Source organism: Littorina saxatilis, linkage group LG1 (genome assembly GCF_037325665.1).
Source record: "Littorina saxatilis isolate snail1 linkage group LG1, US_GU_Lsax_2.0, whole genome shotgun sequence".
Classification (NCBI taxonomy): Eukaryota; Metazoa; Mollusca; class Gastropoda; order Littorinimorpha; family Littorinidae; genus Littorina; species Littorina saxatilis.
Window position 1 is genome coordinate 98,770,477 of NC_090245.1, and position 23,809 is coordinate 98,794,285.

Sequence of the window (23,809 nt, forward strand, 5' to 3'; positions counted from 1 at the left end):
CCATGAAAGGATCGTTGGTTGCAGTGATTTTTTCGGAATCCATCCTGCATAAGAAACAACCAACAGTAAACAAGCAGGTTATTACACTCCCGGTATAGGGGTGTGTATAGGATTCGGTCCATGTGTTTGTTTGTGTGTTTGTGTGCGCATATAGATCTCAAGAATGAACGGACCGATCGTCACCAAACTTGGTGAACAGGTTCTATACATTCCTGAGACGGTCCTTACAAAAATTGGGACCAGTCAATCACACGGTTAGGGAGTTATTGGTGGATTAAGATTCTACAAGGACTTATAGAGTGACATATTTAATGGTCAAAGGGAAATAACCTTCTCAGTTGGTGGCAGTGAGAATGGTTATTTCCCGTTGACCAACGGGGGTGTTTTTCCTACCTCGGAGGAATTTCTTGTTTTGTTAAGACGTTGGTTGTTTTAAAGAACAAAAGGGCACGCAGAACACAAACACACACACACAAAGATAGATAAGAACATACACTGAGAGACAGAACTGATAGAGAAGAAATTGCTGTAAGTTTATTGTTACGCTATTTTGTTTTTAGAATGTACCGTATATGTATTTGATGTTTAAATAGTATGGTTTTATTCATAGTTAGTATGTAAAGCGCGGAGAGTCTAGTTTACTGTGGTTTGCGCTATATAAGCTCTCATTATCATTATCATTATTATTATAAAATACAACGCAAGCGCAGTACACACCACACACAGAGAATGAATAGAGACCAACCTGGCCCTCCGCGGGTTAGGGGGAGTCCCATCAGTATTGGTTGGGACGAGAAAGAATTCACCCGATGCTCCCCAGCATGTCGTAAGAGGCGACTAACGGATTCTGTTTCTCCTTTTACCCTTGTTAAGTGTTTCTTGTATAGAATATAGTCAATTTTTGTGAAGAGTTTAGTCAAGCAGTATGTAAGAAATGTTAAGTCCTTTGTACTGGAAACTTGCATTCTCCCATGTAAAGTAATATATTGTACTACGTTGCAAGCCCCTGGAGCAAATTTTTGATTAGTGCTTTTGTGAACAAGAAATAATTGACAAGTGGCTCTATCCCATCTTCCCCCTTCCGGGCCCGTCGCGATATAACCTTCGTGGTTGAAAACGACGTTAAACACCAAATAAAGAAGACCAACCTGAACGACACCACAGTCGGACGCTCGGTCGTCGTGAAGTTAAACTCCCTACTTTATGCGGGGGTTACCTGGATAGGTGAGAGTGATGTCTACGGCATCCCGACAGGTATATAAGGTGCTTTGATTGTCAGATTGCAGCTGTACGTTTCCTCCACACCTGTCTCTCACCTGCATTCACCTGGACGGCAGTCTGAGGACAACACACATGGATAGCAGATACACACCGTAACCGTTTTGTGCTACTGTGCCACTGTGTGGATTTAGTTTATTTATTTTATTACACCTTTTTGGAACATTTTCGGTGAGTGACACGCACAATTTATTAAGTGTACCGAGTTAATTTGAGAGCTAAATTTTGTTGAATTTTTTTTTTACTCTAATTTTCAGTGTGCTACTGTGCAAATGCGTGAAATCTGATTCCTTTCATTCATTTTTATTACACAATTCTTGGAGGTAGGTGTTTTGAAAGAATTCCGATATTTCGTATGATGTATTCTTTTCTAATACAAGTTATCATTACCCTTTTTTCTCTATTTTATTCTGATAAGAATGTGACGAATATTCAGAGAATTAGACATTCTAAAACTAGCTCTAATGGATGTCGTTAAAGAATAAAATGAATTTGAAATAGAGAGTGTCTGTGAGCACCAAATCCTAAAATAGTTCTAAATGCCTCACAAAAACATACACAAATAGATAATTATGTACACAATGCCAAATCAAATAGTTATATACATCAAAGTTAACTTATACCAGATTTATAATATTCTCTACACGCATACATGCATTTAAAAATACTTAACAGCACAAAAGAAAAAAAGATTGATTATATAAATACGGCATAAATAAATCCCTGTGCCTTGAATATGTGCGCGATATAAATTGCATAAAAAAAAAATTTTTGTTAAGTCCCTGCGCTTAGAACTGTACCCACGGAATACGCGCGATATAAGCCTCATATTGATTGATTGATATAAATAGCTCAACCCCGAGGGCTAAAACACACACAAACTGCAAATGATACACAGTTGTCTAACATGAAATATAGAGTGAACAGATGGGTTTTTAGTTGGCGTTTTGAAGGAAGTGAAAGAGGGTGCATGTCGGACTAGTTCAGTAGGTTACTTAAAAACTAGAAGTATGTGCTTAACAATCGTGAAACTTTATCAAGCCATTTTTTTTCTGATTCGACCGTTTCGGCTTTACCGTAACCTCAACCCACAAAACGATAAAAAAAAACGAATATGGCTTTTGCCTCACTGTTGATGTAAATGTTGTACACAAGCTCACATAACAGTTGTAATAATACAAACAGAGTTGTTCACGCAAGAAAAATACAGACAAACAGATCTTTAGTTGTCTTTATGATTTTGTTTAGCAGCTTGGTAGCTGGTAGCTTCACTCACACACAGACAGATCTTTAGTTGTCTTAATGATTTTGTTTAGCAGCTTGGTAGCTGGTAGCTTCACTCACACACAGACAGATCTTTAGTTGTCTTTATGATTTTGTTTAGCAGCTTGGTAGCTGGTAGCTTCACTCACACACAGACAGATCTTTAGTTGTCTTAATGATTTTGTTCAGCAGCTTGGTAGCTGGTAACTTCACTCACACACAGACAAATACACACAAATAGATCTTTAGTTGTCTTAATGATTTTGTTTAGCAGCTTGGTAGCTGGTAACTTCACTCACACACAGACAAATACACACAAACAGATCTTTAGTTGTCTTAATGATTTTGTTTAGCAGCTTGGTAGCTGGTAACTTCACTCACACACAGACAAATACACACAAACAGATCTTTAGTTGTCTTAATGATTTTGTTTAGCAGCTTGGTAGCTGGTAGCTTCACTCACACACAGACAAATACACACAGACAGATCTTTAGTTGTCTTAATGATTTTGTTCAGCAGCTTGGTAGCTGGTAACTTCACTCACACACAGACAAATACACACAGACAGATCTTTAGTTGTCTTAATGATTTTGTTCAGCAGCTTGGTAGCTGGTAACTTCACTCACACACAGACAAATACACACAGACAGATCTTTAGTTGTCTTAATGATTTTGTTCAGCAGCTTGGTAGCTGGTAACTTCACTCACACACAGACAAATACACACAGACAGATCTTTAGTTGTCTTAATGATTTTGTTCAGCAGCTTGGTAGCTGGTAACTTCACTCACACACAGACAAATACACACAGACAGATCTTTAGTTGTCTTAATGATTTTGTTCAGCAGCTTGGTAGCTGGTAACTTCACTCACACACAGACAAATACACACAGACAGATCTTTAGTTGTCTTAATGATTTTGTTCAGCAGCTTGGTAGCTGGTAACTTCACTCACACACAGACAAATACACACAGACAGATCTTTAGTTGTCTTAATGATTTTGTTCAGCAGCTTGGTAGCTGGTAACTTCACTCACACACAGACAAATACACACAAACAAAATCATATAAAGACACAATCATGAAAACACAATTACAATCATAAAGGCCCAGACAATCATTCCCACAGACAGACATACAGGTACAGACAGACAGACAGACACACACACACACACATACACATACACACACACACACATACACCAAACACACACACACACACATACACACATACACACACACACACACACATACACACACACACACACACACATACACACACACACACACTTACACACACACACACACACACACACACACACACACACACACACACACACACACACACACACACATACACACACGCACACACGCGCACATCAGTATTCAACCGCAATCTCTGAAGCAAAATGACACAGGCTTTGTAAAATTCCAGCGTTTTGTTTGAAGGTATGTTCTGACCACATGTCTGTTCATTGTGGTCAACCCTTAAACCTTGCACTCTTCTCAACTTGGGCCATGCAATCTGTTTTATCTCCGTCACCCCTATCTTCTTCCTCTGCAACCGAGGACGTTGAAATAATTACAGACTTTAAAATCAAATCCTTCAGCGCATGTCTTCAAAAGGTCGGGGATTATGTGACACTATAGCATCACTACGACAGATGTATGCAGTGAAACCCCCCTTTTAAGACCTCCAAAAACACATAACTGAACTTGTCACGTCGATGTGCGCGGAGCCCCTATGGCTATCAGTCATGCCTCAGACAGCTATCCATTTGAAAAAAAATGCTAAGTTTCATTGACTTTCATGGAAGGAGTCAGAAACAGCAAAATCTTTTGCGATTCAATTTTGGTCTGTGTCAGAGCAGGAAAACGTGGCCCTCGACCAGGCTCACATCAGGTCCCGCACGAACTGATTACGTCAAAAGCCTACATGGAAGTCTATTAGTCTCCGCGAGAGGGAGAATTCTGTCTATTTTGGGTACTTTGCGACATAAGACATTGTTTGATTAGGTAAAAAGAATGCAAAAGATGGTATGTGGGTCCACGGGATCACGGGAAATGTTCATTAATATTTGGCGGGAGATACACACTGACAAACCGCATGAAGTTTCGTTTGGGTTGCAATACTAAAGGTATGTGTAGGCCTCTGTGAGATTGTTGTGTAAAGCTCTAACCTTATTTTACACTGTGACACCTTAGGCGTGTTTCCATTGGTTATTCCCAGTGAGCTTTATAAAGCTCCCAAGGAATACAAATCTCGAAAGCTATAAAAGAACAAGTCGCGTAAGGCGAAAATACAATATTTAGTCAAGTAGCTGTCGAACTGACAGAATGAAACTGAACGCAATGCCATTTTTCAGCAAGACCGTATACTCGTAGCATCGTCAGTCCACCGCTCATGGCAAAGGCAGTGAAATTGACAAGAAGAGCGGGGTAGTAGTTGCGCTAAGAAGGATAGCACGCTTTTCTGTACCTCTCTTTGTTTAACTTTCTGAGCGTGTTTTTCATCCAAACATATCATATCTATATGTTTTTGGAATCAGGAACCGACAAGGAATAAGATGAAAGTGTTTTTAAATTGATTTGGACAATTTAGTTTTGATAATAATTTTTATATATTTAATTTTCAGAGCTTGTTTTTAATCCAAATATAACATATTTATATGTTTTTGGAATCAGCAAATGATGGAGAATAAGATGAATGTAAATTTGGATCGTTTTATAAATTTTTATTTTTTTTTACAATTTTCAGATTTTTAATGACCAAAGTCATTAATTAATTTTTAAGCCACCAAGCTGAAATGCAATACCGAAGTCCGGGCTTTGTCGAAGATTGCTTGACCAAAATTTCAATCAATTTGGTTGAAAAATGAGGGCGTGACAGTGCCGCCTCAACTTTCACGAAAAGCCTGATATGACGTCATCAAAGACATTTATCAAAAAAATGAAAAAAACGTTCGGGGATTTCATACCCAGGAACTCTCATGTCAAATTTCATAAAGATCGGTCCAGTAGTTTAGTCTGAATCGCTCTACACACACACACACACACGCACAGACACACATACACCACGACCCTCGTTTCGATTCCCCCTCAATGTTAAAATATTTAGTCAAAACTTGACTAAATATAAAAACGACAGAATTACTTCCCAACATCATCTATTCCTCCGAGGCATTGACTTAGCAGAATTAGACAAACATTAAACATGTATAAACAAACACACTCACGATCATTTCTTTCATGGGACAAATCTTGAATGATTTATTTTTTCCCCTCCATTTTTTAGATTTCTCCAAAACTGGAGTAAAAGCAAGCATCTTGTTACTGAGGACAAAGGAAAAACACACCAATCATGCTGCCACAAGTTTTCGTCGCCGTTTTCGCACTTTCGTGTGGATCCGTGGTAGCACAGTCACCAAGATGCGTACAAGGACAGAACTGCCACCTACCGGACTGTTTCTGCCCCACGATCCAGCACCCGAACTTCCCGGATGTGAAAGACATACCCCAGATGGTGTATTTTGGGTTTGACGACGCTTTGCACGGGCAGGTAAACTTACTTCCTTATTGTGTGAAGGATATCATTTATTACCCACATTTCCATACAGTGAGCCTATTATAAAGACAAAGTCGTAACGACACAGCAACACATCACCAATCCTACCTTGAATTACAAGAAGACCGTAACCCATCCATTATTTATATTTTTCTGCCGTTTTAGCTGCACCAGTCGTATCCATAGTTTTCTTTGGATAAGTTCATACATTTCAAATTAAACAGAATAATATATACACAATATCCAACGTTCCTGGTTGTGCCTGTTCTTAAGATCATTTATCAAGAGACAGCTTTGAATTTAACACTTAACTAGACTTTTCTATTGTGGTTCTTGTTGCCGTCGTCGTCATTATTGTCGTCGGCGTCTCGTCATTGTCGTTGATATTGTCGTCGGCGTCTCGTCATTGTCGTTGATATTGTTGTCCCTGTTGTCGGGTGGTATTAGCTTGTTTGTTTGTCGATTCGTCCCTCCCCCCCCCCCCCCCCCCCCCCGCTCCTTATTCATAAGGGTTAACTCTCTACTTTTGGTAATAAAATACACGTACTATGTATTTTATTTCCTTCTCCTCCTCCTCTTCCTCCTCGTGTTCTTGTTCTTGTCCTCTTCCGTGAAATCAGTCTGAATGATATGGTGACTATCCATATTAACCCAAAACCATCGTGTAGTCTTGACTGGCATACACAAATGATGTTCTTCGTTGCAGGTGGACCAGTTCTACAAACAGCTGTTCACGAAGTCACGTAAAAACCCCAACGGCTGTCCTATCACCATGTCCCTGTATGTTCAGGACCAGTGGACCAGCTACGCTCTGGTAAACACTTACTCACACACGCACACACGCACACACACACACACACACACACACAAACACACACACACACACACACACACACACACGCACACACTTACACACACACACGCCCACGCGCGCGCACGCACACTAGCACGCACGCGCGCACAGACACACACACACCAACACACACACACACACACACACACACACACACACACGTACACACACCACACACACCACACACACACACACACACACACACACACACACGCACGCACACACACGACAACAAAGACGAGACTGATAATTATAACGACGACGACAACGACGATGATTTTGATTACAGGGAGGACGCAGACATCATACACAATGATACACAACGATAAGTGTGGCGATAACCGTCAACACAATGTAACCTTTGCCTCCCAGAACACAATGTTACCTTTCTCTGCAGGTCAACAAGTACTACAACCTTGGACACGAAATCGGATCTCACAGCGTGACACACACCAACGTAGACACGGCACAGAAACTGGTGTTTGAGGCGGGCAAGCAGAAGGACAATCTCACAAACGTTGGCCACGTGCCCAGGGATGAGGTACGTCAAGGTTCAAGCTTTCATTTCAGCTCATCACAGGGGGCCCTCTTTGACCAGGGATGAGGTACGTCAAGGTTCAAGCTTTCATTTCAGCTCATCACAGGGGGCCCTCTTTGAGCATGGGGATGAGGAGTTCAATGAACATATATGAGGGCCCCAAATGGTTTAAAATCGTGATCGTGATTGGCGTTTTTTGACCTTTCTGTGACCGTGATTGCCGAAATTTCCATTTCTGTGATCGTGATGGGACTTTGCCCGTGATCCGTGATGACAAAAAAATCAAGTCTCGTGATCGTGACCGTCATTTGTTTTCGTGATCGTGATGGGCATTATTGCAAAGCATTTTATTTTCAACGTACATTTTTCACAGCTGTATCACTCTATGATCCTCCATTCGTCAAGGTGTTTGTGATCGTGAAAACAAAAATCAAGGTAACTGTGATCGTGAAAGCTAAAATTTCCCTTCCCGTGATCGTGATGATACCCCCCCTTTGGGGCCCTCATATATAGCAATTACAACAACAAGAAAAGCATTGCAATTATTTAACAATCAAGTTGAGTATTATGGCCAAACAAAAAATATATGTTGGTTTAGGGTAACCCGACCGACCCTATTTTTACCCGCCGACCCTAAAACTTTTTTTTCATTTCTCAACAAATATTCCCCAAAAACAACCTCTGGCACATTTTGCAAACCATAACAAGGCTGAAAAGTTTTAATTTTTTTTTAAAGCCGGCCTACCGACCCTATTTTTTTGATCATGTTACCTTAAACCATCATATATTTTTGTTTGGCCTAACAAGACATATATTCAAAGAAACGAAAGTGAGAAAGAAAAAAGCTATACCTCATAAGCTTAATAACATGGTACAACTCAGTGTGCGAGTCAGATTAATTCAAATATGCATCAGATTTATTTGGTTCGGTTCGACAATAACATTATTTGAAGCACAACAAGACATTAAAGAAACTTATCAAAAATAGAGAAAATAAAGGAAATTATCAAGTTTCACGTAAAGATACGTATTCTTCTGCAAGCTTGAGGGTTAGTTACTCGTATAGATTATGTTTTAGCAAGCTTCTTAATGCGCGACTGAAATCAGCCTTTAGCTTTTATTTTCTTCTGTTTGTTGAAGGTGGTCCATATTAGGGGACACCCGCATACACCCTCTCGCTAGTGACTGGCCTATGATGCCACGTGGGAAATAATGTCACGTGACATTGCAGGCCAGCTTGAGCGCTCTAGCTCCTTTAAAGTTGTCAGAACGGGAGTTAACAGCAGTTGTTTGTGTCCATACAAGGAGCCGGTCAATGCTAGGGGGCCTTTCCCTACATAATGACTTTATGAAATTATCAAGTTTCACGTAAAGAAGACTGTTTGAAGTATTCTTCTGCAAGCTTGAGAGTCAGTTATAGGTATATTTTTTTTAGCAAGCTACAAAAACAAAACAAAATCTTTTTTGATAAAAAAAGTACCTAACCTGGTTACTGGTGTGTTTTCTTTTTATTTCAATAATGACTATTCTGATTTCATTCCATCCGCTGTACCACCAGGTGGTAGGGTGGAGAAGCCCCAACCTGAAACCAGCCGGCGACGCCCAACCAGAGGTCCTCAAACGCCTGGGCTACACCTATGACATCTCCCTCACCCACACCCGACACAGCGCCAACAACCCTGTCCCCTGGCCCTTCACCCTGGACTATGGCTACCCGTATTCGTGCTCCGTGCAGCCCTGTCCGGGCTTCAGCTCCAACCACAAGGGCTTCTGGGAGATACCCGTTCCCTCGCTGTACAACCCTGAGACCCACTACCCGTGTGCCTACGTCGACAGCTGCCGGCCTTCCACTGAGGCGGCTGCTTTGGATTACTTGTGGAGCAACTTCGAGAACGTAATGCCTGTTTCTTTTTCTCTTTTTTTAGTCGTATTTAGCTCTTACCCAGTTCTGATACAGTCCTTTTTCAAAATTATTTTGATGATCAATGGGATGAGGATGGTGATAATGATGCGGATATGGGTTTCCATTCTGGTTTGAGACTACGTGACAGGGTACACTCTATGCTTACTGACATAATATAATTATCCTGGCGTTAACCAGGCCCGAGAACTGCTATACCTGCGGTGTTGGCCAGGATATTACTAGCTCATATCAACCTGGGCACCCTAAGAATCGCATTCGTGAAGTGTATGAGACCCGGTTGTGTTGTCCAGGTCTTCTTATGGGCAGAATATACCTGCGCAGAGTCAGCAGCACAGACGACGCACTGCATATTATTGATGCTGCGATAGGGATTATGACGAGTACTTGGCCTGTTTTCTTTTCACGCAACGTGTAGCGGGCTGGAATAATCTGCAGTGCGTCGTCTGTGCCGCTGACTCTGCGCAGGTATAATCTGCCCCTTATTGGAACCAAGTGATCGTGGTCGAATTAAGGGTTTGGGAAAGCACAGGGTTTGACAAAGTTATTCGCAAATTGTACAATGACAGTCTGAAGTTAGCTGCCTTTCCCCACCTTGCATGAACTTTATTGTGTCTTCACTGCCAACGTCTGCGTCACGCTACCTTGACCTTACTCTTGTTTTTGTCTCTTTTTATCATTTTTCATCGAGTACAATTTTGCTTCATTGTTTTCCCCAAGAAAACGAATACAAAACAATACCCTCCCTAATGTACCCCTGCCTCATTTTAGAAGCTCCTCCCTCTCATACACTAGGTGTGAGCTAGGTTCTCCAAACGTGTGGACAGGGTCTAATGGTATATTTGGACTTTGTGCGCAGGTGTACCAAAGTAACCGCGTTCCTATCGGCCTGAATATGCACGCGGTCTGGGTTTTTTCTCACACAGACACTGCCCTTATCAAGTCGTTTTTCCCCAAAAGATACGGGTTCCCAGCTGCATTTTCAGTCATTTTTGTGTGCAGGTGTACAAAAGCAACCGCGCTCCTTTCGGCCTGAACATGCACGCGGCTTGGTTCTTCACGCCGGCCAACCTCAAGGCCACACACGCCTTCCTGGACCGTCTCCTGGCGCTGGACGACGTCTACGTCATCTCGGCCAAGCAGGTCCTCGACTGGATGCGGGACCCCGTCAAGGTAGACATTTTACACTAGTCTTATTCCTCTTCTTATCGATCACACGTCTCAACTGTTAGACCGGACAGTAAGACAAGGGATGTTGTTTTCCCCAGGTCCTCCTTTCCTCCATACTGCTGGCAGCCGAGGGGGACTGCAGTTGGCCACACCGTTTTCCTTTGGCTTTCTAGTCAAAAATGATTCAGATTCTTCTTCTTCTGCGTTCGTGGGCTGAAACTCCCACGTACACTACGTGTTTTTTGCACGAGTGGAATTTTACGTGTATGACCGTTCTTACCCCGCCATTTAGGCAGCCATACGCCGCTTTCGGGGGAAGCATGCTGGGTATTTTCGTGTTTCTATAACCCACCGAACTCTGACATGGATTACAGGATCTTTTTCGTGCGCACTTGGTCTTGTGCTTGCGTGTACACACGGGGGTGTTCGGACACCGAGGAGAGTCTGCACACAAAGTTGACTCTGAGAAATAAATCTCTCGCCGAACGTGGGGACGAACTCACGCTGACAGCGGCCAACTGGATACAAATCCAGCGCGCTACCGACTGAGCTACATCCCCGCCCAATGATTCAGATTACTTTCTGGGACGTTCATTAGACGATGTTCGGAAATAAGTCTGTCTGGTTTGTATGGGTTATGAAAGAATGAATAGGTCTGTCACTAGCGAGGGATGTGTCTGAAACACGCGGACAACGAACACGTGTGGAGAGGCTTGCCTCAATAAAAGCACAAGTATTCAATCTTTCACAACATATACATTCCCGATATATGTGACCCTCCACCACGAACTGAGTCGCATGTCACCTCGCGCGGTTCTGCGCTAGGCTTAATATAAGTCCGGGGAGTGTGTGATAACAGTGGGAGGATCGCCTTTGTCACAGGCTTATAACTCAAACAAGTTTTCGCTCTTTTCTAAAACGGTTTTCACCACTGGATAGAGCATAAAAAACTCCTTAGGAAAATGTAAAATTATGAAAATCATGCAAAGGTGACATGCGACTCATTTCGTGGTGGAGGGTCACATATTTCCGGCGTTCGTCTTTTGTGGACAATCTGCCACTGCGAATTTGCGATAGATTACAACAGACCTGGTTAACGGTTGTACCAAGTGACTGGGAATGTCACAACTAGCCGTCTAAGAACTGCGCCAGGCAAATATTGTCTGTGTTGTAAGTGTTCGTCTGTATGTCCACTTAAAAGGCCGTTGGGTCGAAGATTAGTGACCGTAACGTGTTGTTGTGTCATAATTAAACGTTCATATAAGCATTGAAGTGAACACGCGAATTTCATCCTCAAAAGCGATTACTTCCTTCGTTTATGCGTAAGTGTATATCAATCAATCAATATGAAGCTTATATAGCGCGTATTCCGTGGGTACAGTTCTAAGCGCTTGTCGAAGAGTTGTCAACACAGGACTAACAAAGAAACTAACATCTACAGACGGACACGAACCCTATCACACACTAGCAAACCCTGATAAACATACAACAAACAACTGTTTAACAACAATGTACACATCAATAGCTAGGAGTTGCAGTATATGAGTGTGCATGAGTTGTTAATCCGAAAGAATGTGTACACTCTTCAAAAAAGTTAAGGATAACTTTTTTACAAGCACGCCACACAAAACAGACAAGACCGAATTCTTTTATTATTTTTTAATTATATAATTGAACAACCAAGGAGTAATGATAAACAAAGCAAAGATCGAACGCGGCAGCGACAATTTAGCTAGAGTGTGTCAAACGTGACAACCCTCGAAAATGGAATTCACAACAATGTGAATCAGTGTCAATAACGCGTGTGCCCTCCGTTGTGTGCCAGGCATTCAACACATCGTTGGCGCATGGAGTGGATCAGGTTGCATATGAATGCTCTGGGAACTCCATTCCACTCCTGCTGGAGCCATTGCAGCAGTTGACCCAGATTGGCAGGAGGAGGGTGATGTTGCTGTACCCGACGACAAAGCTCGTCCCATATGTGCTCTATGGGGTTCAGGTCCGGGCTGTTGGCTGGCCACAGCATCCTGTTGACCCTGGCCTGCTAGCTGAAGGTGTTTACAGCTGCAGAGCGATGGGGAGGTGCGTTGTCATCCTGAAGAATCGCACGAGGGCCGATCGCTTGGAGGGCTGGAACGACCAGGAGTTGCAGGATCTCATTCTGGTAGCGGACACCGGTCAAGTTGCCCACTACATGGTACAGAGGTGTCCTTAGACGTGTGCTGATCCCTCCCCAGACCATCACAGAGCCTCCGCCAAAACGCTGTCGTTCCAGAACAGCGCCTTCTGCGAAGCGCTCTCCGCGACGCCTCCACACTCGGATGCGACCATCAGCAGGTTCCAAGCAAAAGCGGGACTCATCTGTAAACAACACCTGAGCCCACTGCTGACGTTGCCACCTCACATGTTGAGTGCACCAGGCTCGGCGAGCTGCTCGGTGATTAGCAGTCAGGGTTGTTCCTCGGACTGGACGCCTTGCACGCAAGCCAAAGTTGTTTAAGCGGCTTCGGATCATCTGACCACTAACAACTAGCTTGTAGGCGTTGCCTAATGTTGTTTGCCGTAGCCATTCTTTGTTGCATGGCCTGCCTCTGAATGAAGCGATCCTCTCTTTGTGTGGTGACTCTGGGCCGACCAGAACGTTGTCGCTCCTGCACTCTTCCAGTTGCGTGGAATCTCTGTTTTAGTCTGATGATGACAGAGGGAGCCACTGCAAGCCTCTGGGCCACTTGCCTGGCAGCAACACCGTCTTGTAGCCATTCTATTGCCCTTCCTCTATCCAAATCGCTCAGTTTTCTTCGTGGGGGCATGTTGCTACTGTGCATAATTGTGTCAGCGTGTCAACCTTTAAACACAAGCTGGTGAGCGATGTTCATAGCCAGGACCCTGTTGTAGCACATGCATCACAACCTTTTGCCCTGGCATGCGTTCCGCAAATTTCATGGGGCTTCAAAAAACACCCTTTTTCTTCCAAAATGCAGAAGCTTTTGAGAAGTTCCACAAAGGGAAATAACTCTGCCTGCCAAACAAAATTCTAGGTCAAGACGCATTGTTCATTTATTAATTCAAACACATTAATCTTTTAATTATTATGTCGATGTTTAATTTTTTGGCAATTTGTTATAATTAGATCCGTTTTTTCAACCGATCCTTAACTTTTTTTTGAAGAGTGTATGAGTGCGCCTTGAGTCGCCTTGTGGTGAGATATGTGAGGGTTATAAATTCTCGTATTCTTATTGTTATTGTTTATCAGATCTTTAATTGTGTTTCTTGTTTAAGGTTTCAGAGGTTTACAAGCTTCCTGGGTGGAGCTGCGCGGAAGCACCAACAAGACAACCCCAGATCAACAAGAAGCCTCCAGCAGTCACCACCACACCTGACGTACACACAGTTCGTCCTACATCAAGAACCCCTCGTCCGCCAACGGCCACGTCTCGGCCGCCTACGAGGACGAACCGACCTTCGCCTGGTACAGCTCGTCCGCAATCCTCCACGCGTCGTCCGGTGCCCCACAATTTCATCCCCATCCTTGTCACCTTCAGCAAGCATACCCTGAAACCCAACAATTCCAACCCCAATGTCAAACCTCCGTTCAGCGTCTTCAGTCCGAGACCCGTTGTCAAGACGACAACACCCCCACCAACGACGACAACTGCTGCTGCAGCGACTTCCAAACCTGGAGGCGCTCATGGCGATGTCTGTGTTCAGGACCAGACGTGCTTCCTGCCGGCGTGTCGGTGTAAAAGTCTTCTGCCTCCCGGGAAGCTCGCTGTGCAGAACACGCCTCAGATTGTCTATCTCACGTTTATGGGTGAGATTGTTAATGTTGTGTGTATCAGTGTGTGTGTGTGTGTGTGTGTGTGTGTGTGTGTGTGTGTGTGTGTGTGTGTGTGTGTGTGTGTGTGTGTGTGTGTATGAAATAGTTAGAGAGAGAGAGAGAGAGAGAGAGAGATAGAGAGAGAGAGGGAGAGAGATAGGGGGCACGTGAGAGAGAGAGAGAAACTGAAACTGAAACTGAAACTGAACTTTATTACCAAAGGATAGAGGTTTTAGGCAAAGCCTAATCTTACAACCTGTCCCTTATACAAACACTTAATACAGACGCACATAATATAGATAGTAAAATTGACAAGGTTATTGTTACTTACAGACGTACATAATGTAAATAGTAATAAGAAAGGGGTTATGGTTTTGTATACACATTCAAAAATGGGAAAAACAATATAGGGTGGAAATTGCAGCATAGTTGCAATAATGCATTGCATATAAACATCCAAAACAACTAATAACAAAAGGGAGAAAACAAATGTGGGGAGGAATTGTCCCAATCATTCGCATGTATATCATTATCAATACATACACATAAAGAACAAATCAAAATACAAACATAACTTGACTAAATGTAAAAAGCACTAAAATATCAGACATGAAAAGTGTTCTATTTACCCATTAAGCGGGAATGAAACTGGCGCCTAAACGTTTTCACAGAAGAGGCATTTCGGAGGTGTAGGGGTATGGAATTCCATAGAGACGCTCCTGAGAAGGCTAAACTTGACTTATACAAGTCTAGACGAGGGATGGGGGGAATCAGGTTCTGGGACCCATATCTTTTTGTGGCATGTCTGAAATGTGATTTTAAATATCCAGGAACATTATTGTTAATTACTTTGTACATAAAGACAGCCTTGTTTAGCGTCAACTGATCTTTCAAGAGAGAGAGAGAGAGAGAGAGAGAGAGAGAGAGAGAGAGAGAGAGAGAGAGAGAGAGAGAGAGAGAGAGAGAGAGAGAGAGAGTACTACGAAGTTTGACCTGAATGCCCAATTCACTTTGGGCAATATTTGAACAAACCAAACAGAGTTGTCACAGCAATTTTCAGATCTTAAAAAAACCAAAAACAATACGTAACTTCAATCAGTCCACCATGTTCATCCTCTCTGTCTCTGTCTGTGATTCACACAATATAGGAAACGTAGATGGCGTCAACTACCAGCGACTGGTGCATCTGCTGAGCTCCCCGTCAAGACGAAACCCAAACAACTGCCCCATCACCTCCACCTTCTTCGTCCCCAACACCGGAAATTACGCCCCCTACCTGCAGAGTCTGCGCAGTCGCGGCAACGAGGTGTCCATGTATGGCAGTCAGTCCCATTTGTTCGATGGCAGTTCACCCACTCAGCAGCAGGTAATGTTGGTCAAGGGCACATTATACCTGCGCAGTTTCAGCGGCACAGACGACGCACTGCATATTATTGATGCTGCGATAGGGATTATGACGAGTACTTGGCCTGTTTTCTTTTCACGCAACGTGTAGCGGGCTGGGATAATCTGCAGTGCGTCGTCTGTCCTGCTGAAGTTACATAGGTGAGCGCCAGGCCTCAAGGGCAGATTATACCTGCGTAATTTCAGCGGCACTGACGACGCACTGCTTATTATTGATGCTGCGATAGGGATTATGACGAGTACTTGGCCTGTTTTTCTTTCACGCAACGTGTAGCGGGCTGGGATAAGCTGCAGTTTGTCGTCTGTCCTGCTGAAGTTACATATGTGAGCGGAGCCCCTTAGCAATTATTTGTAGCGCTTTGTCCCTGATTTTATTGTAACCGAGTGCCGTAACACTACGATCACCTCGGGAGGCGAAGTGCAATCAAACAGGATTGAAAATGTTAGGGCTAATTTCTTAGCCCTATAAAAACTGTTATGCAAACCCGAAGGTTTCCATGAACATACAGACAATCGGAAACCACCAGACCCCATCACAAACAGAATTCCATAATCCACCGGTGTTGACTTAAAGGCCAACAACTCGGGTGCAGAGTCTGCTGTGAAAGGAGCGGTAGCCTCCCCTGTCACAATCGCCCCCGTTTGAATGAACTTTGTCCCGAAGTTCCGAACCGGGGGACCACTGTCCATCCCAAGTTCGCAGAATGGGAACAGCACGAAAATGTTCAGTGGTCATATTATGCCATTACCTGAACATATCATGCCGAGTCCCATCCCTGCTCGCAACGCCAGATGTAACCGAGTGACGAAACACTACGATCACCTCGGGAGGCGAAGTGCAATCAAACAGGATTGAAAATGTTAGGGCTAAGAAATTAGCCCTATAAAAACTAAACCCGAAGGTTTCCATGAACATACAGACAATCGGAAACCACCAGACCCCATCACAAACAGAGTTCCACAATCCAGAGGTGTTGACTTAAAGGCCAACAACTCGGGTGCAGAGTCTGCTGTGAAAGGAGCGGTAACCTCCCCTGTCACATTATTATTTCAAAAACAGATCGACTGCTAACGTTCCAAAATTCAGAATCAAAAAAGATAATTTGTGAGTGTAACCTTTTGTTTTGTCAATACATGTAATTAAACGTTCCTATTTCCTAAAATTCTTATTTTTTTATCCTAATTTTATTGAAAATGTCGGAATGGAAGACGCAGATTCGTAAGAAATGCTATTTTCGTTGCAAAGTGGCGAATATACTGTACAAGGTTCAGAAGTGAATTATTGTAACACTAAAAGCCTCAAATCAATATACTGTACAAGGTTCAGAAGTGAATTATTGTAACACTAAAGCCTCAAATCAAATGGCGAATATACTGTACAAGGTTCAGAAGTGAATTATTGTAACACTAAAGCCTCAAATCAAGTGGCGAATATACTGTACAAGGTTCAGAAGTGAATTATTGTAACACTAAAGCCTCAAATCAAGTGGCAAATATACTGTACAAGGTTCAGAAGTGAATTATTGTAACACTAAAGCCTCAAATCAATCGGGAGAAGTTGACTTCGCGAAGTTTACACGAAGCTTTGGCACTGAATTTTCGGTAAAAAAAACTTCGGAAGTCGACTTGGGACTCAATTTAGGATAGCTTTTAGGTTTATATTAAACAAGTAGGGTAGTTTCGAATGGGATATACACATGGGATTGAATCTGGCGTTGTTTGTCTTCGTTTACAATTACTCGTAACTCGTATTTTGTTTTGTGTGTGTGTGTCTGTATGTGTGTGTATGTGTGTGTGTGTGTGTGTGTGTGTGTGTGTGTGTGTGTGTGTGTGTGTGTGTGTGTGTCTTTGTGTAAATATACAAATACTCATTACACCTGTGTGTAAATATACAAATACTCATTACACCCGTGTGTAAATATACAAATACTCATTACACCTGTGTGTAAATATACAAATACTCGTATTTTGTTTTGTGTGTGTGTGTCTGTGTGTGTGTGTATGTGTGTGTGTGTGTGTGTGTGTGTGTGTGTGTGTGTGTGTGTGTGTGTGTGTGTGTGTGTGTAAATATACAAATACTCATTACACCTGTGTGTAAATATACAAATACTCATTACACCTGTGTGTAAATATACAAATACTCATTACACCTGTGTGTAAATATACAAATACTCATTACACCTGTGTGTAAATATACAAATACTCATTACACCAGGTGCTGCACTGTATCACACATGAGATGTTGGGTGACGAAATCGTCCCCCTTGTCGCCAAAGATCAGCTGGGGTTGTTTCCCTTATTCCTAATTCTTTATGTTGGACTTGGAAGCACACAGACGAGTTTAGATTAGTGTATCAACACTTAATAGGCTTAATATGTTTAGAGTCATGTGAGAACACAAAGAATCATAGTAGTACCGTATCAGCAGGATCATCACCTCGTAGTAATACCCCTTACAGCATAGCCGTGCGGGCGTTAAACCCTCTTCCATCCTGTGAGTGTCGACGAGGGAAATGAAATATCTCTCTTGCTGATTTACATACTCAAATCTACAGGACATTTAAAGCACTCTATGTCGTTGCACATATTTCAAGACACGTGATACACACTCAGAGGGTCAGCATGTAAATCAAAGTCCTGCTAACATATTGTTGGTTTTTTTGCTTTTTGCTTTTGCGGTAACTTTTTTTGTATGAATTACATCCTCTCCATCTTTGTTGAGGTTTGAGCGCTACGTTTCTCCCTACCATTCTTTTGCAGGCATTCGTGTCGGCAAAGCTGACATTTTAACGGGTTCGTAACCTAGTTTATTCGCACTTCTATACGACTGCCGTTGCCTGTAAAACTAAGCTGAATGTTTCTGCCTCCCCCTATGACATAGGTGTCGTCAGAGCTGTCCAGGTTCCAGAATATGGTGACGGGAACAACGACTGCTATAGGTGGTGCTGGTGTCAGCACTGGGTATCGCAGTCCTACTTCGCTCACTCTGGGTAAGAACAAAACTCCTCTTCCTCCTCCTGCTCCTCCTCCCCATCCTTCTCCTTCTCCTCCTCATCGTCGTCGTCGTCATCATCATTATCATCGTCGTCGTCATCATCATCAGCAGCAGTAGCATAATCATCACCATCATCACCATCATCATCATCATCATCATCTTCATCACCATCATCTTCATCACCATCATCACCATCACCACCATCATCATCCTTATTTTCCTACTCTTCCTTCTTCTTCTTCTTCTTCTTCTTCTTCTTCTTCTTCTTCTTCTTCTTCAATAATGCGAGCACAAAGCTAAAGTCTATCCTTAATTCACCCCCAAGTTGACTTCGAGAAGACTTCGCGAAGCCTTTTTACACAAATTCAGTGCCAAAGCTTCGTGCCATTGAAGATAGTAGTCAACCTATCTTTGGAAAAGAAGAGAAGAGTTCACGTTGGATCTAGCTCTGCTGTCGGTGTTTTGGTATGATCAACGGCGGGCAGACGTAGTCCTTCCTAGTTAAAGAAGAAAAAAAGATAATTTAAAAGAAACTACCAAATAGGAAGAAACACATAATGGGAGAGGCGGGCTCGTGAGGGGTGCTGAGAGGATGGGAGGGAAAGGAAGGTGGAATGTAGAGGAAATGATACTTCACTCAAACACCCCAGCAAGTAGACAATACAAGACGTATTGTCAAAGCATGAAAGCACTTTTTGATTTTATTTTTTTTACCAGAAATAGAAATGTTAAACCCATTCTCGTGTACTCCCTTTATCATGTTCGTCCATTTGTTTGCAGGAGACACTTTGCTGAAAGCCTTGAAGTCTAACGGTGTGCAGTATGACTCATCATTAGTGACGTCACGCCGCGTGTCATCCACAGAGCAGATCCCCTGGCCGTACACCCTGGACTACGGCTGGGGAGATTGTAGCACTCTATCACGTGACTGCCCGTCTGGCCGGTAAGTTGCAAAATTACAATACGAAACATTACGATATGATGCAATGCGATACAATACAATGCAAAATAATACCTTTCTTTCTCTCTATTGCATGGGTTGTTATATACACACAGCAAAATTATACTCAGTAAAATAAACCACAGTTCAATACCCGTGAATCAGAGTAGATCATAGTCGCACTTGATTGGCTTACAGGCTGAGTACTAGCACTTGAATAGGCTTGACGTTGCATGATTGCTCTTCAGCGTCATGCAATGGCCAGCATCTTTTGTATTTTGTTGCCTTTATGCAGGTATCAATGACATTAGATGGGTTTCCTTTGAAATGCGTGACACATGATTTGAGTGTATTTGGAGAGAGCATTTCGGCTGTGAAACGTTGTTAGTCGTTGCTGTAATTGCGAAATGATTTTATCTCGATATCTTTCTTTCTTTGGTTCTATGTGTCTGCCTCGATTCCTTTGATCTCCGTCGTTCGTTCGTTTGTTCGTTCGCTTGTTCGTTCAACTGGTCAAAGGCTAATTATCTGTGTGAGTTTTGTTTTCGAGGCTAGATTTTCTTCATGGCTTGTTAATATGTTTGTTCGTTGCTTGCAGTTATCCCGGGCTGTGGGAGGTGCCCATCGTACCGTTAGTGGATCACAACCAACAGTTCGTCTGCACCTACGCCGATGCTTGCTACAACAACCCGAGGACATCCCAAGACACGTACAACTACTTCATCAAAAACCTGGAACATAACATGAACACCAACCGAGCTCCCCTTGGCATCCATCTTCGAAAGGACTGGTTCTACCATCCTTTTTATCTCCCTAACCTCAGAGGGCTTGAGATGTTCCTCGACACCATTTTGAAGACTCGCAAGGACGTGTATGTGACGTCAGTGGAAAAAATGCTGGACTGGATGAAGAACCCGACGGGTCTGAGTGACATCGACTCGTTTCAACCATGGAACTGTTAATGTTTTTTCTCGGTGAATATTATGTACATATGATATTTTTAAAAGAGAGAAAGCGTCTTTTTTTGGTGAACAGCTAACCACATTGTTTCTCGGTGAATATTATGTAGATAAGATATGTTTAAAAGAGAAAATGCGACGGTTGTTTTGTTTTGTTTTTTTGTAAACAGCTAACCACATATTTCAGTCTATTTACTTTTGCCATTTTGAGCAACAAAAAACAAACGCAACTCTCTTGTTTCTTGTGTTCTGGTACATCCATTTGTGTTTTTTATTCCTTTATTGTGGCCGCTCATGTTCCATAACAATGTTTCATTACTTGTCTTATGCTATAGTTATAGCCCCACCCTGTCAGTCTTCTACCTGACTTTCACATCTTGCTGTTTGTTGTTTGTTGGTTTTTTATTTTTTATTTGTTTTTATGATTTTTTTCTTTGTTTGTTTGTAACTGTTGTGGTATTTTTTGTTTTCTGATTGCATACTATCTTTTAATCAATCCAAATTGAGTATGATTGTAATATATTTGAGTGCTTGGAACAAAAACGCAATTTCTTTACAAAATTAAGCAACGAGCACATTATTTAATTGGTCTTGAGTCGTTTCTGTACATTTTGTGATTATTTTTTAAACGAAAAGCATATGAGCACATGACAACAATGTAAAACACAGCCCAAACGTGCTTACAATGTTTTGGTCTGGAGCGGAAAATATGCAGCTGCAGGGTTTCATTTACTAGTGCACCCTGCGCCATTGGTGCATTACATCTGAAAATTTCCCATCACTATTCCCTTCAGTACGTCAAAGGGCGCATTGAGATTACGTACCACTGCGTCACCAAATGTACACTTTACATCGGATTACACACACACACACACACACACACACACACACACACACACACACACACACACACACACACACACACACACACACACACACACACACACACACACACACATACATACAGAGATAACACGATATAGCGGCTAATTCTCAGATGGCACCATATTGCACCATTTTGCATCTTTGGTCAAAAATGCGTACAGGCCTTGTTTGCGCGTCTTGCCTTCGACTATGTCCCATCGGAATTTGGTTGAGGGGGACGAATGTCCCATTGCCTTTTTCTCCCAGGTTAAACCCTGCAGCTGTATTAACTGATTAGTCTTTTGTTGTCACCATACACACTTTGGGGCAGTGTCTGCGTGTGTCATTGCGTTTGATACTTCTATCACCACCGAAGTCCCAATGTTGTTCTATCTTGTACAAAAGGGTTTAGCAGTTGGGGTTTAGGAACAGCTACATAGCAAAGATGACAGTTTCGTTATGACGCTTGTGATAATTATACAAATCTTCCGTTACGTGAATGTTTTAAGAAAAGATATATGTTATATATTTGTACGCGTGTATTTGCATTATTAAAAGACAAATCAAAGTATGACGTGTGTTTTGCTTTTCTCACTTTTTACAAGTGCCAAACTGTGTGTTTTTCTGCGTTCGTTACAGTCACTGTTAATCTGGACTGTGGTAGTATTTTAGCGGATAATGTTATTGTTGGACAGTATCAATTTACACAGTAAGTCGTTGTTAAAGGGGGCACATGGCTTGACAATTAGTCAAAGCTTTATCTCTGGTGTTTATCAATGCATCATCGTGAAATTATGCATACTAATGTCAATACGTTAGATGAGCTATCCTGAAAAGTTTTAGCATAATATATTTTTTTAAATATTGATGACAAAAAGCATTTCAAAAGTGATCATACTTTTTACCCCTTTCCAGAACACAACCATTATGCAATATCAATACAATTTGGTATCCTGATATAGAATTGGCTGAAGAATGCAAATAAACTTGACAGAACATTTGACATGTGATGGAGTGGTTACTGAAACCAAACTCTGTGTGTGTGTGTGTGTGTGTGTGTGTGTGTGTGTGTGTGTGTGTGTGTGTGTGTGTGTGTGTACCCATATTTCCACAGGTTTGGTTGCCTAAATCACCATAAGGCAACCATCCACACGTGGATGGCAACCTAAACTCTGGATGGCAACCTAATTGTGTGGATGGTCGCTTCATTTAACACCGTTAAATTGACTTTTTTGACGGAAAGAATGTCATAACAATGTTCAAAATGACATTCTTTCCGTCCACACGTGTGGATGGTTGCCTTATGGTTAAATTGACACCGTTTAATTTACCTTTTTCACGGAAAGAATGTCATAACAATGTTCAAAATGACATTCTTTCCGTCCTCTATAGGCGACGAAATAGGTCAAATTTTGTGCATTTTTTAGTGCAAAATTCTTCGATGCCGGAGCGAGTACTGCACCCAGTGCTGTTGTAGTGCAAGTGCACTAGAAAGGCACTACACCCAGTGCCGCCTCTTAGGTAACCATCCACACTTTAGGTGTGTGTGTGTGTATCTGTGTGCGTGTGTACAGCCAGCGTCAATCAATCAACAATTGTGCCATAGGATTGAGGGGAAAATGTGAATCAAGGTGGGGGTTTTTAAACTTTGAAAACTTTTGCACATATTGTTGTTCACTTGTGTGCTGAATGCTGCTGCACATGCTTTTGCTTTGCTTTGTATGTATTATGTATGTTTGTCATTGTAAAGCGCTTTGAGAATGTAAAGCGCTCTATAAATCTCCCATATTATTATTATTATTATATTTTGCTGAACTTCTGTATACAAGCTCATCTTAGTTGTTAACATTAGTGTGCAAACTTGTATGAAGATGGGGAGATACGACTTTGACATGATTACCACTCCATGTGCCCCCTTTTCGTATCATTCGATCTTAATAAGTCATCAAACTTCATTTTATCAATATTAACTTTCACCAAATGATCATACCCTTCTATAAACTGAAATGTGGTATCTGTTCTCTCCATTTATATTCAAGTTAATCTAAACTAAATCAGTGACTGTGTTTGTCAGTTGAAAACCGATTTACTGAAACGACCTGTCATCTTTGACAGAACTGATTACTTTTCCATTCTGCCAACCAAAGTGCTTCGAGTTCAGAGTGAGCGAACAGCAGTTAAGCCGCAACTATTATTAGATGCATGGATCATCTGCTAATTCTTATGACGATAATTTTGCTGA

At 42.2% G+C, this 23,809-nt stretch overlaps 2 protein-coding genes across 2 annotated transcripts in view; one reads left to right on the plus strand and one right to left on the minus strand.

Annotated features, from left to right (window-relative positions):
- LOC138947258 (uncharacterized) overlaps positions 1 to 23,809 on the minus strand; it is a 188,884-nt gene that overhangs the window by 37,812 nt on the left and 127,263 nt on the right. The window lies entirely within an intron of this gene.
- Positions 1,301 to 22,568, plus strand: LOC138947068 (uncharacterized). Its single transcript, XM_070318507.1, has 11 exons — positions 1,301 to 1,449; positions 5,837 to 6,100; positions 6,813 to 6,920; positions 7,357 to 7,500; positions 9,056 to 9,391; positions 10,421 to 10,591; positions 13,868 to 14,399; positions 15,554 to 15,771; positions 18,691 to 18,799; positions 19,585 to 19,747; positions 20,343 to 22,568. Exons 2-11 carry the CDS (start codon positions 5,903 to 5,905, stop codon positions 20,704 to 20,706), a joined length of 2,343 nt encoding a protein of 780 aa, XP_070174608.1. The 5' UTR covers positions 1,301 to 1,449; positions 5,837 to 5,902; the 3' UTR covers positions 20,707 to 22,568.

What these genes read in the sequence shown, in the direction of transcription:
- LOC138947068 (XM_070318507.1), top strand. Translation starts at nt 5,903, where the DNA reads ATGCTGCCACAAGTTTTCGTCGCCGTTTTCGCACTTTCGTGTGGATCC. An exon ending in ACGACGCTTTGCACGGGCAG is followed by an intron (nt 6,101 to 6,812) that starts GTAAACTTACTT and finishes TCTTCGTTGCAG; the next exon opens with GTGGACCAGTTCTACAAACA. An exon ending in AGTGGACCAGCTACGCTCTG is followed by an intron (nt 6,921 to 7,356) that starts GTAAACACTTAC and finishes CTTTCTCTGCAG; the next exon opens with GTCAACAAGTACTACAACCT.